The sequence below is a fragment of the Pygocentrus nattereri genome, chromosome 1 (assembly GCF_015220715.1).
Source record: "Pygocentrus nattereri isolate fPygNat1 chromosome 1, fPygNat1.pri, whole genome shotgun sequence".
NCBI classification, from domain to species: Eukaryota; Metazoa; Chordata; class Actinopteri; order Characiformes; family Serrasalmidae; genus Pygocentrus; species Pygocentrus nattereri.
The window spans coordinates 36359245-36378032 of NC_051211.1; the positions used below are offsets into that span (position 1 = coordinate 36359245).

At 37.9% G+C, this 18788-nt stretch overlaps 1 protein-coding gene across 3 annotated transcripts in view; it reads left to right on the forward strand.

The window, feature by feature from the left end:
- The window catches only part of LOC108427072 (copine-8), a 176206-nt gene that overhangs the window by 37549 nt on the left and 119869 nt on the right, over positions 1-18788 (forward strand). For all 3 annotated transcript variants that reach the window (XM_037539968.1, XM_017697002.2, XM_017697003.2), the window contains exon 2: positions 11400-11440. In XM_037539968.1, coding sequence (XP_037395865.1) covers positions 11400-11440 — 41 coding nt within the window. The remainder of the gene's footprint in view (positions 1-11399; positions 11441-18788) is intronic.

Genomic DNA, 18788 nt, shown 5'->3' on the forward strand with positions numbered 1-18788 from the left:
GCTGCTCATACTTGGATGGTCCTGCAGCTCTCTCTCTCTCTCTCTCTCTCTCTCTCTCTTTTTCTTAACCATGCTGACCACTGGATTCCTCCGTGTGCTCTGGCTGTGATTAAAACACAATGCATGAAGGCACTGACCGAGACTAAATCGGTTAAGTGATGTTTACAGTAGGCTCGACCTGCACAGCACTGTGTTGAATGTGCTGAGTGACTAATCTCCTTAATTCACTCACAGAAATGAACTCTTAATGATAACTGTGTGTTGGGTTAAACATGTTTGTAAGGTGTAATTGATCAGGACAATTTAAATGACGGTTTCAGAAACAAATTTACAAAAACAAAGTTTCCCCCCAAATGTAGCTGATCAGCCTGTATCTGTTTCATGTTTGAAGTTGCTTCTTTAGTTTTAGCTACAAGGCTAATGTATCTCGAAAGCAATGAAAGTTAGACAGTAATCGCAAAACCTGGAAAATGCAACAGTCAGCTACATTGTTGACATCAATAATGCGTCTATGAGATTAGTGTTGGACTTCAAATTCAAGATATCAACAAATACAAGATACCATTATTATTATTTATTGAGTGTCATTAAGTAATTTCTGATTCCTGGACACCATATAAATAGTGTTTCTGCGGAATATCCTGCAATCTGTTTGTCATCTGGTCTTTAGGCTTCTGAATGGCTGGGGTGTGATTGCATTTATCCATATTTATACTAGATTCTACTCCATTCTGTTTTCATGTAGTTTGTAAATATGAACATTAATGTTTACAGTTGGGTTATGAGAATATTTCTATAGTGTATTGTATGGTTTTTAGGGGTGGGAATCACAGGGCATCTCATGATACGATGTTATCATGATACTGCAATTCTGTGACACTTGATATATTGCAAGACAGTCCTCTATGATACATCATGCTATCTGTGTAAGTGAAGAAAACAAAATGACCCCTAAATAGGCAAATAGCTGGATTGTATTTATTAGTGTCAGATTCACGGAATTTAACACGCATACACTGACTGTGTGTGTCATCATTCCAGTATGAAATAGCCATAAACGGCTAAAAAGGCCAAATTTGGGAAATCCTTCAAGTCCGGATTTGTCCTCACTTGATGCATGTTTGATCATAAATGAATGCTCACCACCCCTTTACAAAACAAGCCCCTAAAATCACAACCCATAGAATTAAGAAGTGACTTATTAAAAAAAATGAACATGAGCGTGTACACAGTATAAGCCTCGCCCCCTCTCTGCCCACACTACTCCGACAGGAAGCACCAGGATGCTGTGTGTTGATCGTGGACAGTGGTTTCCACAAACAGCAGTAAACGAGAGACCCTCGGGAGAGACTGTGGGATGTATTGGTGACACAGTTTTAAATTTCAAGACACTGTCTCAAATTCAGTTATCAGAACTGTCATTTTTTTTATTTTTGCACCCTTAATAAACTCATAGCTGTCAAGTCTGAGGAATTACCCAAGAGATTCGCAGCTTTTGCCTGCAGTCTCATCTTTTTACTTTCTGGAAATGAGGATTTTTTTTTTTTTATACATTTTCCATCACTCACCTCCATATTTCTAGTAAGTTGATAAGTATGTAAACTTTCCCGCTCACCCCAAATGTAGTCAGTCAACAAGCAAATGCATCCCACGTTATTTGAAGGGTTTACGGCATTTGGCGGACGCTCTTATCCAGAGTAACTTACAATTTGATCTTTTTTTTTGAGTCTTGCCCAAGGACTGTTATTGGTATAGTGTAGGCTGGTTGCCCAGGTGAGGGATTGAACCCCAGTCTACAGTGTAGAAGGCAGAGGTGTTACCCACTACACTAACCAACCAACAAGTGTCTCTTATAACTGTGTATTTACACATTAATAATGCATACAGCAACAGGGCCACTAGTGATGTGGTTACTCTTAGAGATGGATTACAGTATTACAGCTTATATAATTACAGAAGTGTATCTTAAAGTGTGTAATGATGTGGATCCAATGATGTGGAGCACATGTCCTCTTACAATCAGAAATGTTGGAAAAACAGCAGCACCCTGTAACACATGTGTAAATGTATTAAATAATATCCTGTGAAAACTGAGGTGATACACAAGTGTACTCACATAAACTGTACTTCTTTAATCCATCTGTAACAGTGAATACATCACAGGTCGCTTCACTGTTGTTGCAAACATTATTATTGTGTAACTGTGTAATTATTACAGTGACTTAGTATAAAGTGGTTTCTCTTTCCATCTCTTTCTCTCTCTCTCTCTCTCTCTCTCAGAATTGTTTTTATCTGTCCTTCTCTTTTCATCTCTCTCTATTTCTTTCTTTTTATTTCTCTCTATTTCTCTGTCTCCTTCTCACGCTGTCTCAGTCTCTCTTTTGCTCCTATCTCCCTCTCCCCATCTGTCTGTCATCCTCCTTTCTGTCTTTCTCTCTCCCTTCCCCCTCTGTTCCCATTCTCCCCCTCTTTCTCTCTCTCTCTCTGTCTCTCTCGCTCTCTCTCTCTTTGGTGTGCCCTGAAGGTCTTTAGTCTCCTTGTTTCTACTCCAGTGAGGATTTTTCTTTCACCCTCTTAAAATTACCGCTGAAATAGAAAGTGCTGTGTGCCCCTTCTCTAGTGCCACACTCAGTCAGGTCTGAGTCACTCACATTAGCATATCAGGTGGAAACCCTCTGCACACCTCAGCACCAGGAGAGCCTGGGCCCCCGTAACTGCTGGCGACAGTGATATAACCCTGCCTGCTGAGACTAACGCCCGCTGCTCTCTAACAAACACTAACAAACAGCGGGTTCTAGAATGCTCTTCCTCTGTTCAGACTCTACTAGAATGTTCTCCTGCCTTTCATTCTGTTCTAGAATGCTCTCCCTCTGTTCAGACTCTTCTAGAATGTTCTCCTTCCTTTCATTCTTTTCTAGAATGCTCTTCCTCTGTTCAGACTCTTCTAGAATGTTCTCCTTCCTTTCATTCTGTTCTAGAATGCTCTCCCTCTGTTCAGACTCTTCTAGAATGTTCTCCTTCCTTTCATTCTGTTCTAGAATGCTCTTCCTCTGTTCAGACTCTACTAGAATGTTCTCCTGCCTTTCATTCTGTTCTAGAATGCTCTTCCTCTGTTCAGACTCTACTAGAATGTTCTCCTTCCTTTCATTCTGTTCTAGAATGCTCTCCCTCTGTTCAGACTCTTCTAGAATGTTCTCCTTCCTTTCTTTCTGTTCTAGAATGCTCTCCCTCTGTTCAGACTCTTCTAGAATGTTCTCCTTCCTTTCATTCTGTTCTAGAATGCTCTCCCTCTGTTCAGACTCTTCTAGAATGTTCTCCTTGCTTTCATTCTGTTCTAGAATGCTCTCCCTCTGTTTAGACTCTTCTAGAATGTTCTCCTTCCTTTCATTCTGTTCTAGAATGCTCTTCCTCTGTTCAGACTCTTCTAGAATGTTCTCCTGCCTTTCATTCTGTTCTAGAATGCTCTCCCTCCATACTTTGTACTGCACTACAAACCCAATTCCTACCCAGAATTTACCCAGCCTTTTTGGAAATGTGTTTGAAAAATGTTCTGCTTCATTTGCACAGTTCTAAATTTCCCCCTTCCATTCATATTATTCAAGAGTGGTTTCTATCCATTCATACCGTTCTAGAGTGCTCCCGGCAGTCACAGTCTTCAAGAATGTTTGAGTGGGAAGAACTCTACTAGAATGTCCTGCCTTCCTTCATGCTGTTCTAGAATGCTCCCCATATTCCCACACTTCTCACCATTCTTGCTGTTCTAGAATCTTTTCTCTTCATGGACATTTTCCCTGTTCACATGGTTCTCTCCATTCTTGCTGTTCTAGAATGTTATAAAGTTAGTGGGTCAGTGTGGCATGGTTAGGGCAAGGAGTTTACTTCATGCACTTGGCACTGAGAAAACACTGTAATGCAGTAGTTTGTACATTTTATTTTTACTGGGCATCTCAACCTCATCCTATTATCTGATGCCTTTCGAAGCCTGTAACAATCATATTTTGACTGTTTGTATTGGTCTGCCACAAGTATTTGTTGTCATAATTGTTGACCATGCTGTTTTTTTTAAGCGCATACATAGAGTACCACTTAGTGTAGATGTTGCCATGACAACAAGCATCAAGTGAGTCCAGTCAGAGTGAGATAAGCACCAGTGTCTTACCTGAGGTTTCAGCTGGTGCGCTTGTGTTTTTAATTACTTTAAAATTATGTCAAACTCAGGAAAATATACTTTACATGTACTTATTAAAGAAGGGCAAGAGGAAGACGTCATGTTTTGCTGGATGCCTTTCACCGCCATCTTTTAAAGTTCAAAGCATAAACTTTGCCTCCTCTGCAGACAGTTTCTGCTCTCGTCGTGTTGAATGTTATAAACGTTCACGATGACGTGACACATGCGCAGAACATACATAAACTTTCTGATTGGGAATGTAATCAGATACAGGCGTTTACAGGGCTATTATTCTTCTATTTAACAGATTATTTACAGAATTACCTACCTTGTCAATCAAGATATTGTATTCGGAATGGCCTTAATCGGCCTAGTCTATCCCAATTGAGGTGTATACATGGACGTCTTCTATTCCAACTGAGCTATTAGTTGGAATAATAATAGATTACTACGTAAAATACATTGTGGCTGGAGACAACTACTATAGCCAACTAGACTAAGTTAGCATCTGTTTTAGCTAATGCTAAATCTTTTGCAGCGAGAGAAAAATTTTTAAGGTTGCTAGAATTTGATTTTATTTAAAATTTTGATTTAGCCGAAACATCCCCTGCTTTACTCTGAAGTGAACAATACACACACACACACACACTTCTTCACGCATACATACTGAAAGGTTTCCGAAGTCCCAGGGATTTGTTCAGGATATCATGGGATGTGGAAGCATCTTGTGTTAATGGCTCATGGCTCTGTGTGAGCTGAGCTGCAGTTCGGGGGGATTCGGAGTCTTTCAGCTTCCCCAAAGGACGCATTAAATCTCCCGCAGACGCAGCACAGCCTCTCAACAGCAGCTCTACAGGCCCTCAGCCCCGGAATAGCAGCCACTGTCAACAGAGGGTCTTTCCTGAGCTCTGAGCTTTACAGACCTCCTCCAAGTCAGCACTTTGCTGACATCAACAGTGTGCAAACCTAGTAGGGCTAATTAACTGTAGGGAACAGCTACATTCACAGTAAATGTGTTGCTGAGCCGATGACTGGTACACCAGTACATGACCCGGTCATAATGTTTCCCCAGTCAAGACATCCCTGACTCATTTGGAATTTAGATCAATTCACTTTAGCAAGCTTTCATTTCATTTTGTCCATGGGAGACGGTTTGCAACACTGGCTTTGTTGTACACATAGTCTATACTAGAGAGAGAGGAAGAGCAGGAACATGTAAGAGAGAAAACACGCAAATTTTACATAGACATATTCCATCAATTAACACATCTACTATATAAAAAAAAGAATCACTTAACAGGAAACAAACCCGAGGCTGACTCGAGACAAATGTATGGTAAAATAATTCCGAACCCAACCTGAAATTGATTGGCTGGTTCCACATCTAGCAAGAATGCAGGAAAACGATAAAAAGAGAGGCAGCAGATGAGATGGATAAGTCATGGAATTGAAAGGAAGCTGCTGCAGCAAATCTGCACGTTCTGGAAGGCGCAAATACGTCCTGACCCCCAAACCTGAAACATATTCAAATCCATCATATTGTAGATGATGCAGGTGTAGCAGAAACCATTATTTACACTTACTATTGTGGTTACGTCCATCTAATTAAAACTCAGTAAAGGATATCCTGTTTGAATTAAATTAGAAATGCTTCTTGAATAAGTGCTTCTTGTTTTTACTTTAAGAATATTTAGGACAATGTATTTTGTACTTTTATTTGAGTAAAAAAATATAAACCATACTTTATACTCAAAGCTTTTACCAGAGTACTTTTACTTGACTAGGGAACTTTTGTACTCCTGCCACCTCTCCAATACTTTTATAGCTTAAGCATAACTATTATTTGCCCCAAGGTAAATGCTGTAAAATATCATGCTCTCAGACTTGAATAGATCTGTTTTCCTTGTGCTTATGCCATGAAAAATAACAATACAGCCATCACTGTATCCATACGCATATCTCCACAAGCTTGTCCATAATATATTCCTGTATCGCCCTCATTCCTAGTCATGTAATAAAACGTATTCTTATTTCTTTGCAGTGAACTGAGTTGTCATATAGCCTTGTAGAAGGTTAAACAGAATCCATGCATGACGTAGCAGTTCGAAGTCTGTTTTAACCCCTTAAATGGGCAGGATCCCCCTGGTGGGCATTTCATTCCATGAAGTCAATAAATAAGCCTTAGCGTGTAATAATCCTGGGATTATTAGGGCTTTACTCTGATGATTAATCTGAAGCGGTTTAAACAAGTGAAAACTACCCTTCCTTTGAAATATGAAATATACTTTTAAAATGAAAGGCCTTCAGTTTTCATACAGCATCCTCAGTGATTCTGTGTTGGAAGTGTACTGATGAGTGGAGTAAATGTTGATTCTATATTGATGCTCCTCTGACTGGAGCTGACTCATGATGGAGATTTCTCTCTCTGTTCCATTAGTCATCCTCTCTGCTCCCACGGCACTTTCACCACAAACATCCCAATATCTATGAGCATAAGCGCTTCATGTGCTAACACATGGGCTCTGAAGGCATCACACGCCTACACTGCTTATCCAAAGTTTTGGGGCGCTTAGCTTATTCTTATGTTTTTAGTACAAATAAGCATGTTTTCTTTGCTTTCCAGATTATTCAATTAACTTTTACTGACTTTCCCTATTAATGTAGTTGGCAGTTTGCTTGATGATGATGATGATGATGATGATGCATATGATGGATTTCTAGCTCAGGGATCAAATTTCTCAGCGCATGTGTACTCTTACTCGGATTTCTTTTGGATTTCTCAGTCTGCGCCTCTGTGAAAACTGAATACACAAGCTGCATTGCAGCGAGACGGCAGCAAAACCCTTTTGGAGTGACACTAGAACACATGCTTGATGAAATGAAGGATTTAAATATTCTTCATTTTCTAGATGATTTATGTTCATATTTTTTTGATCAACTTTTTATTGGCTGTCAAAAGATATATAGCTTACATTCCTGTTCAGTGTAAACCAACATGAATATGTACAGTCAAGATCACAGTCAATACAGGTACATATAAAAACACTGTCACACCAGATAAGAAAATGGGTAGAGGGTGAGTTTTGCAGGCCTTGATCTAATAGGCTAGAACTAAATCTTTTAGAGCTGATGAATTGCGTCCTACACAAATGTCATAGCTGGTTTAGCATTGTTTGTCATTGCAGTAGTCAGCTCAAGGGAGACAATATCATAGTAGAATAATAACCATCATTGTGACAGTCGCATATTTGGATCAAGCCAGTTATGTATAACAGTCTTTTTAGCAGCGGTTAGACCGGCAAAGATCAAAGATTAACCGTTTTTGAGTTACTGTGAGGGTGAAGCGACTATCCATACACCAGGGTACTCTATGTGACTTCATGGTAGATCTGAGTCTAAGATACAGAAAGTAAGAGGTGCTGGATATAGAAATGGTTTCTTTTATAGCTGTAGATGTACATAAACCAGAATTGTTGAACAAATCACCCAAGGTAAAAATACTCTTATTCCTCCAAGCGGCATATACAAAAGGCTGTTCGCCAGATAAAAAAAAAAATTTATACTGCAGTGGTGTTAAGTTGAACTTGCAGGACATTTAAGTTCCCCTACTGCTGTCTCTTACAGTACAACAGAACTCGATTGTCATTTACATCCATTTCTATGTGTTTTTGCCACATAGTGTTTTTATATGTATTAAAAAAGTATTTCAAAAAAGACCACCTGCTTATTTTTTCAGTAAAGTATTATGGAATCAGTGAAAGGCTGCACTGTAAAGTCCTATAAAGAAAACAGTAAAACGTTTAGCAGCAAAGTTGTCAGTAGAAAAATGTGGAATAACTGTTTTTACTGTAAATATAGAAATTGTGAAAAAAAAGGTGTTTCTCATCCATACTAGTGATGGAAAATTTCAGTCCTGTAATTAGGACTTCCTGTAATATACAATATGGCTATACAGTAACTGATTGGATGGCATTATCAGGATTCTAACTCACAGTCTCCTGATTTGAAGATTGAACTGCTGTGAAGTGGAACCTTAGACTCATGGTCACCAACCCTCCTCCTGGAGATCTGCTTTCCCACCGAGTTTAGTTCTAATCTACATTACATTCCTTCCATTACCTCACACTGAGTGTGTTTACATGCACTCAAAAATCTGACCATTCAAATGGTCATGTAAACGGCATACTCTGAGTTCTTAGATCAGAGTAAGGTATAGAAATACGATCAAGAAGTCTGTTAAAAAGAGCTGGATTTATCTCAGTCATCGGATTTCTCAGCACGTGTGTACTCTTACTCGGATTTCTTTTGGATTTCTCAGTCTGCACCTGTGCGAAAACAGATGGCGGTACCAGAAATACACAAGCTGCATTGCAGCGAGACAGCAGCAAAACCCTTTTGGAGTGAGGCTGAAACACATGCTTGATGAAATGAAGGATTTAAATAATCTATATGAGATTTATAGAGATTCTATACAATATTTGTAGATGATGTATGTTCATATTTTCAGGTAAAGTGGCTTGATGTTTAAAACAAAATGGTGTGCAATAGCGATTGAGTTTTATATTGCATTTACGTCACGTCTTCTTTTGTGAGTTTCTTGGCTGATTGTAAAGCATTACTGTCTGACTCATGTAGACCCCATTATCTGATTACTCAAGTGCATATAAACTCGTTTATCGGACTACTTACAAAATCTAATTTTTTGCAGTTATCAGATTATTAAGTGCATGTAAACGCACTCACTGATGCATTTGAGCCAGCTAATCATGGACTTCTGAAGAACTTAATTAGCTGGAGAAGGTGTGGCACATTGTGGTTGGAGCTAAGCTCTACAGGATCTCCAGGACAAGGGTTGGTGCCCACTGCCTTAAATACATGCACTGCTCAGAAGCAATAAGGATTTGTGCAAAAAAAATCTGTCTCTGTTCTTGTTGTTTTATACTTTTTTGCAGAATTTGAAAAGTCCAGTCACTCACGACTAGACCAAGAGAATTTATCTAAACTTGAAAAAAAAATCATATTACCTATTGTTGTACACTGTAAAAAATGTTGTTTTAACTTTAGAAACCAGGTTACTTCCGTTCCTGAAGTTAGTAAAATTAGCAAGCAGGCTGCCTTAACATTGTGAGATAATTATAAGTTAACAGCATCTGCATGGTACGTTCTGCGTCTTACCCATTTTAAGATGACTTATTACTAATCCTAAGCCTTTTGTTGCAGCGATATTTGAAGCACATATCAAAAAACATTTGCCATAAGTAGGTTTGTATTTAATGGATTTACTGTCGTCTTAAGAATGAAATAATAAATAACTGCACTTGTCCATATTTTAAAATGTGTTTGCGTTCTAAACATCTATATATGATCTTCTATAAAAGCCTTTACATTTACTTTTTATTGGTGTTATTGCACAGGATGAGCAGCCTGTTTTTGTATTTCTGCCTATATTTTCCCATATTGGTAAAACAAAAATCCTGTGCATGTTTTGTTTTTGTTCAGTTATGCCAGTTTTTAACTGCTGGGCCTTGGGGAAAAAAAAACTGGTCAAAACTGGCCATTTACCTGTCATAACATTAAATAGAATACCTTTACTAATCAGAACTGCCCTAATCAAACCCTTCTCGGGTGTTTTTTCACCCACGATATGCTAGTCATCAGACATCAGACTCATTGGAAAGCAGGATTAAAAAAGGCAAGCTGTCCCCAAATTTTTGATGCACACGCGCACACACGCACACACACACACACACACACACACACACACACACTGAGGTCTGTGTTCTTGGGTGAACGTGCTCTATCTCTATCTGTGTTCTGTCCCTCCTTCCTGTTTATTCCACACTGCTGCAGGACTTTTCATGGGAATGTGAGACTGTCTGCCAAATGTGCATTTTTATCTTATCAACATATTTGTGTGTGTGAGAGAGCAGGGAAAAGGCGGAGCGGGGTGAACGTGTGGTAGGAGGAAGGAAGGAGCTTAGTGTTGATAACAGCGCTGAGGAGCGTGTGTGCGTGTGTGTGCGTGTGCTCAGTCTGTCATGTCGTGTTTCATGGCTGTTCTCTCTCTCTCCCAGGCTCAGGTAATTAGATTGTGAAGGCCAGGAGACAGGGTTTAATGATGATTACAGTCAGCCCCCCTCTCTCTCTCTCTACTTGTCTTCATCAGTCAGACCAAACCTTTGCACCTGTTCACTTACAAGGGCTACGCGATGCATCATTCGTTAATCATTATCGCCGATATTGGCCTTTGTGATGCTGATGTCACCGAAGACTGCAGTTGAATTGAATTCAACTGAAGAGGAAAAGGGAAATGGAGTTTTGCATATAGCATAAAAACATTAATAAATAAGCAAAAGGTCTGAGTAACTTTTGTGTTTATATATTGCTGCTGTCAGGACAAAGCCTATATTTGTGTTTATTATTATTATTATTATTATTATTATTATTATTATTATGCTGTTTGAAAATGTCAATGTCTTTAACAGTGTATGAATACTTCATGGTGAATGGACCAATACAAAGTCCCCAGTGTCATTTGTAGTAAGGTGTAATTTTGCAGTGTAAAATAATGGTTCGTCAGTTCAACAAGTAGATTAACTACTTTACTACTTTATTCTATTTAAATCAATATGTGAATTAATTTGCTTGTTTTTCTTTTACAGTGGACATTAACTTAGAATGGTGCTTGAAACTTTGAACGTTTTTTTAATTTTCTGCGTAAATTTTTCCTAAAACTTTATCAGATTTTAATACGTAAGTCATAATAGTAGATCAAGAGAACTAAATTAACCAACTCAGACAAAAGTATTAGACTTGGTCATTTATTTATTGGTGAAAATGATCCAATATTACAAATCTGTGAGTGACAAAAGTACGTGAAACTCACTCTCAGATTACCTTCAAATTAGTTGCTAATCCTAAAGGTTCCCATACTTTTGCCACTCACATATATGTAATATGCATCATTTATCTCCATGTCTCCTCTTCTACTTACAAACATAAATGGGAAAAAATGGATTGAAAGTTTAGAATCTGGACTTTCCACAGAACCTCTCCACTTGTTTCAGTGAGCTACAAATGAGAAATATTTAATATAAATTTGATATCACAGGCATTGACTGCAGTCCTAGCATATAACAATTTAATCAGGATATGAGTAATTGGTCCATATGACGCAGCTCAGCAAATGTGGTTTTGAATAAAATTTTGCTTTTTTGTTTTTCTTTCACAGAAATCTGCTCGACAGGGACACATTCTCCAAATCAGATCCAAGTAAGATCATATTTATTGATCATATTTACTTTCTGTCTCTGTTTTTGCTGCTGATTAAAGCACTATCATTTCAGATTACACACTGAGGTGACCTGGTGTCTGTTGAACCAAAAGCCATGAAATAGCTCGCTACAAAATTGTGCTTCATTTATCACATTTTATGTTTTCCTGCTGTGCATAGCTCATCTACTCATCACTGATGTTATTGCTATACATGCACACACACACATTATTTTCATATCAATAAATGATATCATGTAACAATAATGTGTAAGTCATATTCCACTATATGTAAGTCATATTACACTATATGTAAGTCATATTATGCATAATGATTTATATACACTAGCTTGGAGTCACTGTTCAAAAGTTTGGACTCACTGTTTTCTGTATTTTAATCCTGTTCCATATGTATTATTTATATGTAAGCATCTACCTATAATGTAATACTGTGTCCCATATGCAAAAATCTATATCTGATATCTCCCATATGTATTATGCATATCGCTGTTATCGGAACAAAACCTTGTATCTCCATTTTTGTCATTTTTCGGTTTCTGACGTAATTTGGAAAGGCATGTTGTCTTTTACTTTGTGTGTAAATTTCATGATGAACGGACCAACAGAAATGACCCATTGACTTACATTGAAAATAAAATATATTGTTTTTCCTTCTCCTGTAAAGTTACCATTTTTGATGAGGTTTGGTTCTGACAACAGCAATATGTAAGCATCTGTTTACTGTATTTGTAAAGCATCTGTATTTTACACACCTAATCCTAAACCTAACAAAAACAAAGTTTTGCATGAAATATGGAGTTTTTATTAAAAGCACTTTACAAGTCATAATCATTTTGCTGATCCTGTAGGTTAGTCCTGGTTTCCTGTTTCTTCTACAAAGTGAATGTATGAAAACAAAAACTCCACACTCATGCACACAAATACACACACAGCTCCACACACTACCATTATCTGATGCTGGAAATGATAGCAAAATCACCTGACTTTGCCCTTATTAAGGTAGAATTTCATTATAAACAAACCTTACACAATCTCTCTGTGAGTCACGAGTTCCTTTGTGCATTCTTACACTGATCGTGTGAAGAGTGCTTTGGGCTACAGTGACTAATCTTCATCTGCATGTGGTGAAGCTTCAGATATAGAAACACGGTGGGCGGCTGCTTTATTGCAATATTTGCCTTGCACAGAAATGAACATGTAGTCTCTAATATGAGAATTGGTCCATTATAGGATGTGCAAAAGAAGAATGGTTGTCATATAAAGATGATGTTGGGTATTATTAGCTGATAACTCTTCCCTCATTCTCCTCACCGTAGGCATACATCTTTCACAGAATACGCTTTCCATGTACACGTTCACTGTCTTGGCTTTACCAGGTGGTCTCTACACAAGCTTTACGCTCTAATAATAAAACTTCCTCAAAGACTTAGTATTACAGTTCTAGGAACATTTTCCGTTGATTTAAAAATGTCTAATTATGTGGAGTTCTTTAACCCTCTCAGGTCAAAAATGTCATATGCAACGTCAAAGCTTGTGGTACATAAAAGAATAAGTGCGTTTTACATTTATTTGGCTGACGCTCTTATCCAGAGCGACTTACAATTTAATCATTGTACACAGGTAGGCGAAGGTAGTGTTAGGAGTCTTGCCTAAGGACTCTTACTGGTATAGTGTAGGGTGCTTATCCAGGTGGGGGATTGAACCCTAGTCTACAGCGTAGAAGGCAGAGGTGTCTTGGAAACACTCCATGCTGGAAAATTGATTTCATTTTTCCTGATAGGCTAGCATATGCTGTTTCAATGAGGACTCGGTGGTGTCCCTTTCAGCAGCTTTGTAATTCTGCTTGAAATGCAAGACTTTTTGGACACTTTATTAAATCATCACACATGAACAAATCCAACACTAAATGTCTTCTTTAGATTACGTGACTCTTATTAATCCCACAATGAGGAAATTTCACCTCTGCATTTAACCCATGCATGCAGTGAAACACCACATACACGCTAGTGTCGACCAATCAGAGGCTGTGTTCCTGACTTTCCGCTGGAACAACACTTCTCTTCCAGGCAAGGTGAAAGTACGTCTCTACCATGCAGCATCCACTAAATATTATTCTTTTATCTACAACATCCTTTGATGTTGCAAACGACATTGTTGACCTGAAACAGTTAACCCTTAAAAAAGTCCTTTACATACACACCTCAGAACAGCTCTTTAAAAACCACCCATTAAAGGTTTCTTTAGGGAACCAAAGGGATTTATCTACAGCATCACTCCAAAGAATGTGTTTGATGCTATATTCATAGGAGCACTGTAGTTTTGTCCTTTTTTTATCATAGTTATTGGGTTATTGTCATAACACAAGTTATATTTTATTCAGGTTTTTCGCTGCAGAGCTAGTGAAAATAAGACTTTGGATCAATTCCATTTCTTATTTTTACCCCTACCCCTTGTTTTCGAGTTTCACATTGCCCCTTGGAACTTCGTTATAAGGGGTAAAGGCAGAAAACTTCCCCCACGAAATGGGACAACCCACGAATAAAAGACTGCTTCATTAACAGGCTGCTAGCACTTCTCCGTGGACGACCCTGCCAGACTACAGTGATAGCAGAGGAGACCTTGCTTTTGGTCTTTAGTTAAGTTTAGGACATAATATACATTCAAAGAGGAGGTATGAGACAATTATTAATTGTTACCCACCCCTAATTCTTTGATGATATGAAGCTGAATTCAGCTATTCGCCAGCCTCTTGTTCGAGTTTTCCAATTCCATCTTAAATGGTACAGCAGGTTTGACACCTGAGGCACCAGAATGTAACTGCTCCACTTATTTAAGGTGAAACGAGAAATTGACCTAACTAGCTACCGAGACACTAGCATACTACTGGCAACTTTTTATACTTGTTGTGAAGAAAAGGACCATAATACATTGAAATGACATTAACCTAGGATAATATAATGGTTCTCATCATTTTTCACAATGAAAATCAAATAAAAAATAAAAAGCCTTAGTCCGGAGGGCCATGTAACACTTCACCCTACTCCTCTATTTCAACAAAAATCAGGACACCCTACCCCTAAACGTGAACACACAAGACAGAGGATTAGGGTTTAGTGGTAGGGGCAAGGGGTGAAATGGGATTGGGCTTTTGTCATTGGAAATCTGTTGCTAATGTCAAACAAGAGGTTTTTTAAGAGCGAAACAAATATAGTGCAGCACTTGATTAGTCAAACAGTATGACCACATTGTCCAGATGTCCAGTGGTGATCATTACATCTCAAAAATGTGCTATAAAGAATAGTTCACTATCTACGGCCCAGCTGGCCAAACATGACCTCGGCTCAGCATCTTTTACACTAGGAACACCACGTTTTTAAGCTGTTTTTAATACAAATGGGCAGGCTTACTTTCTTGTTTTTAAAATAACTAATATGTATTAAGACTAACCAGTTGTTTTTACAGTAACACAGTATTAAATATTACAAACCATTTTAACACCTTGTTGTGATGTCAGCACTCATTAGCACTCAAACCTTTCATGTAATTCAGGTATGTTTACTACCTTTGGGCCAAAAGAGTTTCAGTATGCTTTTAACAGAAGTTTGTAAAAGAAAACTGCCAATTATTGCGCAAGACATTTCCAAACTTTTGACAGCCAGTGTATATATGCTATGCCTTCAACCACAGGAAAGCACTGTTCTTGGCTGAGCTTCATTTTATAGCATTAAGGCATCTGTAATTGATTATTTATGTGCATCTGTCTGACTATCTGATTATTCTTTGTGATTTATGGGTTAATCAGAAAGCTTTTAGCCTGAGTTAGTTTATGCATGCTCTATCCTGCCCCTATAGTCTAAAACCATTTCGTTCAAATGGTCTGGCCATTATATATTAAAAAAGCAGATTGTACAAGAGACGTTTGGTAATTGTGCACTGTCTATGATTTATAATGGCGGCATTTTTTTTAGAAATCAAGAGGCCATTCAACTTATGCTACAGTACTGTGCAAAAGCCAGAGGCCACCCTTTTTGATTTAATCTCCAGTATATTATAGTATATATAAATTTTCCCCCATTTCATTTTTCAGTGTCAGATAAAAAGTAGAAAACATACATTTAACAGAAACTTACACTAAATATAATATCAGATGTTTCAGTATTTAGTGTGTCCACCCTTTACCTTTATTATAGGTTCATTTTGGGAGTCTTACTTTGAAATTCAAAGAAATCTAGAGTGATATTTTTCCAAACCTCCAAAGTTTAGTCTTAAAATTTGGTTGCATTTTCTGCTTCTCACAATCCAAGTAATTCTAAATACACTGAAAAATGTTGAGGTCTGGACTGGGGTGGCCAGTCCATTATTCTGAGAACACCAGCTGCTTCTTCTTTTTTTCATTTCTTACGGAGCGCTTCTCATTACAGCTACACATCCTTTCAGTTGTCTTCTCACAGTAGAAGGATGGACAGAAACACCTGTGGATTTTTTCAGATCTGAAGCAAGACTGGAGCTTGATTTTCTCCTCTCTCTCTCTCTCCCTCTCTCTCTCTCTCTAAGAGGAAAGCTGTATGTGTTTACCTGTTTACATTCTAATTTTTAGCAGGTGTACATCACAGCCCATTTTGTCTTAACATGTAAAGGGTAAACAGGTAAACACATACAGTACTGTGTAAAAGTTGATACTGTTACTTGATACTGAGCTCAATGTGAAAACTAGCTTGTGTGGTGCAGCCTGTTTCAAAACCTAGAGCTGGCCTCGCAGACACGTTTCTATATCAGTGTGATGAGTGGAGGTCAGGAGGCCAGCTCACTTCATGAAAGACTTTTCCTTCACAAACATCCTCAAAAAGAGCAATAACCTTTGCGATAGCTGTGGCGTTTTCTGAGCCAACTATTTTTGGAATTGCCCCAAACTAAGTGCTCGCTCTCTTGGCCAATCAGAAATCTGCTGAAAGGTTTCAGACGTTCGGGGTAGCAGTGGAGCATCAGCAGTCTGCCTTCGGGCTCATACCCAGGCTAAACTCTTTGTGGCATGACTTGTACTCTTTTGCCTCTCCGTTTTGTGCTTTGCGCTTGCCTTTTGTTTGATAGAATGCCTCATGGTGCTCGTCTTCTATTTTCTGTCCACTTTCTGTTTTTTTTCCTTCTCTTCCAGGCCATTTGTCTAGCTGTCTGTTTTTCTGCCTCTCTAGTTTATTCATGTGTTCCAGTAACATTGCATGAATTTCTGTACGTGTCCAGCTCTCTTATTCTTGCTTTGTTTGTCACTGGTGTTTCATAATCTCTTTGATTATAGTTTGAAAAATCTAGTTTACACAATTGCCCTCTTAACCTCAAGCTTGCCTAGATGTGTTTGGTGTCTGGAGTTTTTGCTATGTGAAATATTGACACAGCATGGTTATCAGCCAGTATTCAAGTCGTCAATATAAGTATCATATTGGAAAAAGTGCTGTTGTGCCACCTATTTTTTTAAGTTGGCTTTTCATGGTGAAACTTCCATTGAACCTAGTTGCATGTTGTGAGTTGCAGGCAACTTGTCTATGCAACTTGACAATTACACAAAGGAATTCATTAACAAAGTTGCATGCAACACATTTAATTACTCCAGTTGATAATTAATGGATAATGGAAATTAAAGTAGAACTTATTTATTCTAATTCTAATTATATATATATATATATATATATATATATATAAAACATATCTATCATTTTTCTATCTGAGTTCTTTACTATGTATTTGAGTTCTTGTTGAGTGTTTGTTAAGCCTTTTATTTACATAGCCGTAATGGTTACAATCTATTTGATGTCCCACTCCTTCTGTCCTAGAATTACTATTAGCTACATTAGCTTTGTAGCGCTAGTTAGTGCAAAACTACAGAAGCAAAATTCAGACACCAAGCATGTCTTGATTGATCAACTATATTTAGGCAAATGATTAAAACATATTTTTTTATTAAATATTGCTTCAGTCATAATAATGTGGCATTTTCATGCACTCCAACCCCCGCACATACCCCCCCCCACCACCACACACACACACACACATATATGCACACATGAAAACATTTCCCCCTTATTCATGGATCATCTGCCATTTGCTTGACTTTATGCTTATATGTCACAGGTCAGGTTCTGTGAGCTCATACTCATCTTCATATTTATATCATATTCATGATGCTAATGGCTGTGGTCTCAAACACTGATCAGGGTGAAATGTGGCAAATTAACCTCAGTGACCAGAGCGGAGCCTAGTTTCTCTGCTTGAAATGTGGCAGTTGACTTGTTCTGTACCCAGGCTGCCATTACATAAGAGAGAATATAGGAATGGATGGAGAAAGATGGAGAGCAAGTAAGGATTTGTCATAGAGGAATAGAGGTGAAAGGAGAACAAATGGTTCTGACAGATAAAAGCAGTGAGACAGACAGAGAGAGAGAGAGAGAGAGAGAGAGAGAGAGGGAGAGAGAGAGAGAGAGAGAGAGAGAGAGTGGGTTCTTGTATTTCAGAAAGAGCACAGACACTGTAGACTGATGTGTCCAGTTTCTCAGTTGACCAAAAGGCCTGATTTTCAGATGAAAATCTGCAGATTTTTACTAATTTTGAGCATAACTTCATAACGCTAGCCAGCACCTGACTATCAAACACAGCTTTGAACAGTTATACAGATATAAATTAGTAATGTTTTTATTAAAACACAAAAAAGTTATTTAATTGCATAAAATATGTTTTGAAAGTGAAATTTTTTTCTTACACACTGATTTTCAGACTTTCAGACATTTTCACTTCAAAACAATGGGATCTGACAGCTCGCCAAGTGGCCACATGGGACAGGGATGAAGCTTCACTTCCTGCTTTAAAACGCAGAGGTGTGGCTAAAATAATGAACTAAAACTGTTTCGATATTGACATGAAAAGGTGGGATAGTATTTTTGAATAAAGTGTTTTTTTTTTATTTAAAAATTCCTCTTGTGATAAATTTTAATATTTTACCTTCACTTTAAAATGTATTTAAAAGGTTTTATTTTCACAAGAGTAAGTTTGGGACAGCAATCTCCCAAAAAAAGTGCCCAATAAGTGACAATTCAATAATTTTGTATGTATTTAGTGTATTGCTACTTCAGTAATACCTTGGGTTCAAATAGATCTTAACATAAACCTTGTAAATATCTGTGGTCTAAATAGCTTTATTACTGTAGGACTGCAGTTTCAACCAATATAGCCATAACCATTTGAAACATTATTGTCTGCTCAGATAAAAGAGTGGCTAATACTTTCATCCTCCACACAGGCAGGAACACCATATCTATTCTACCAGTGCTCTAATCATCAT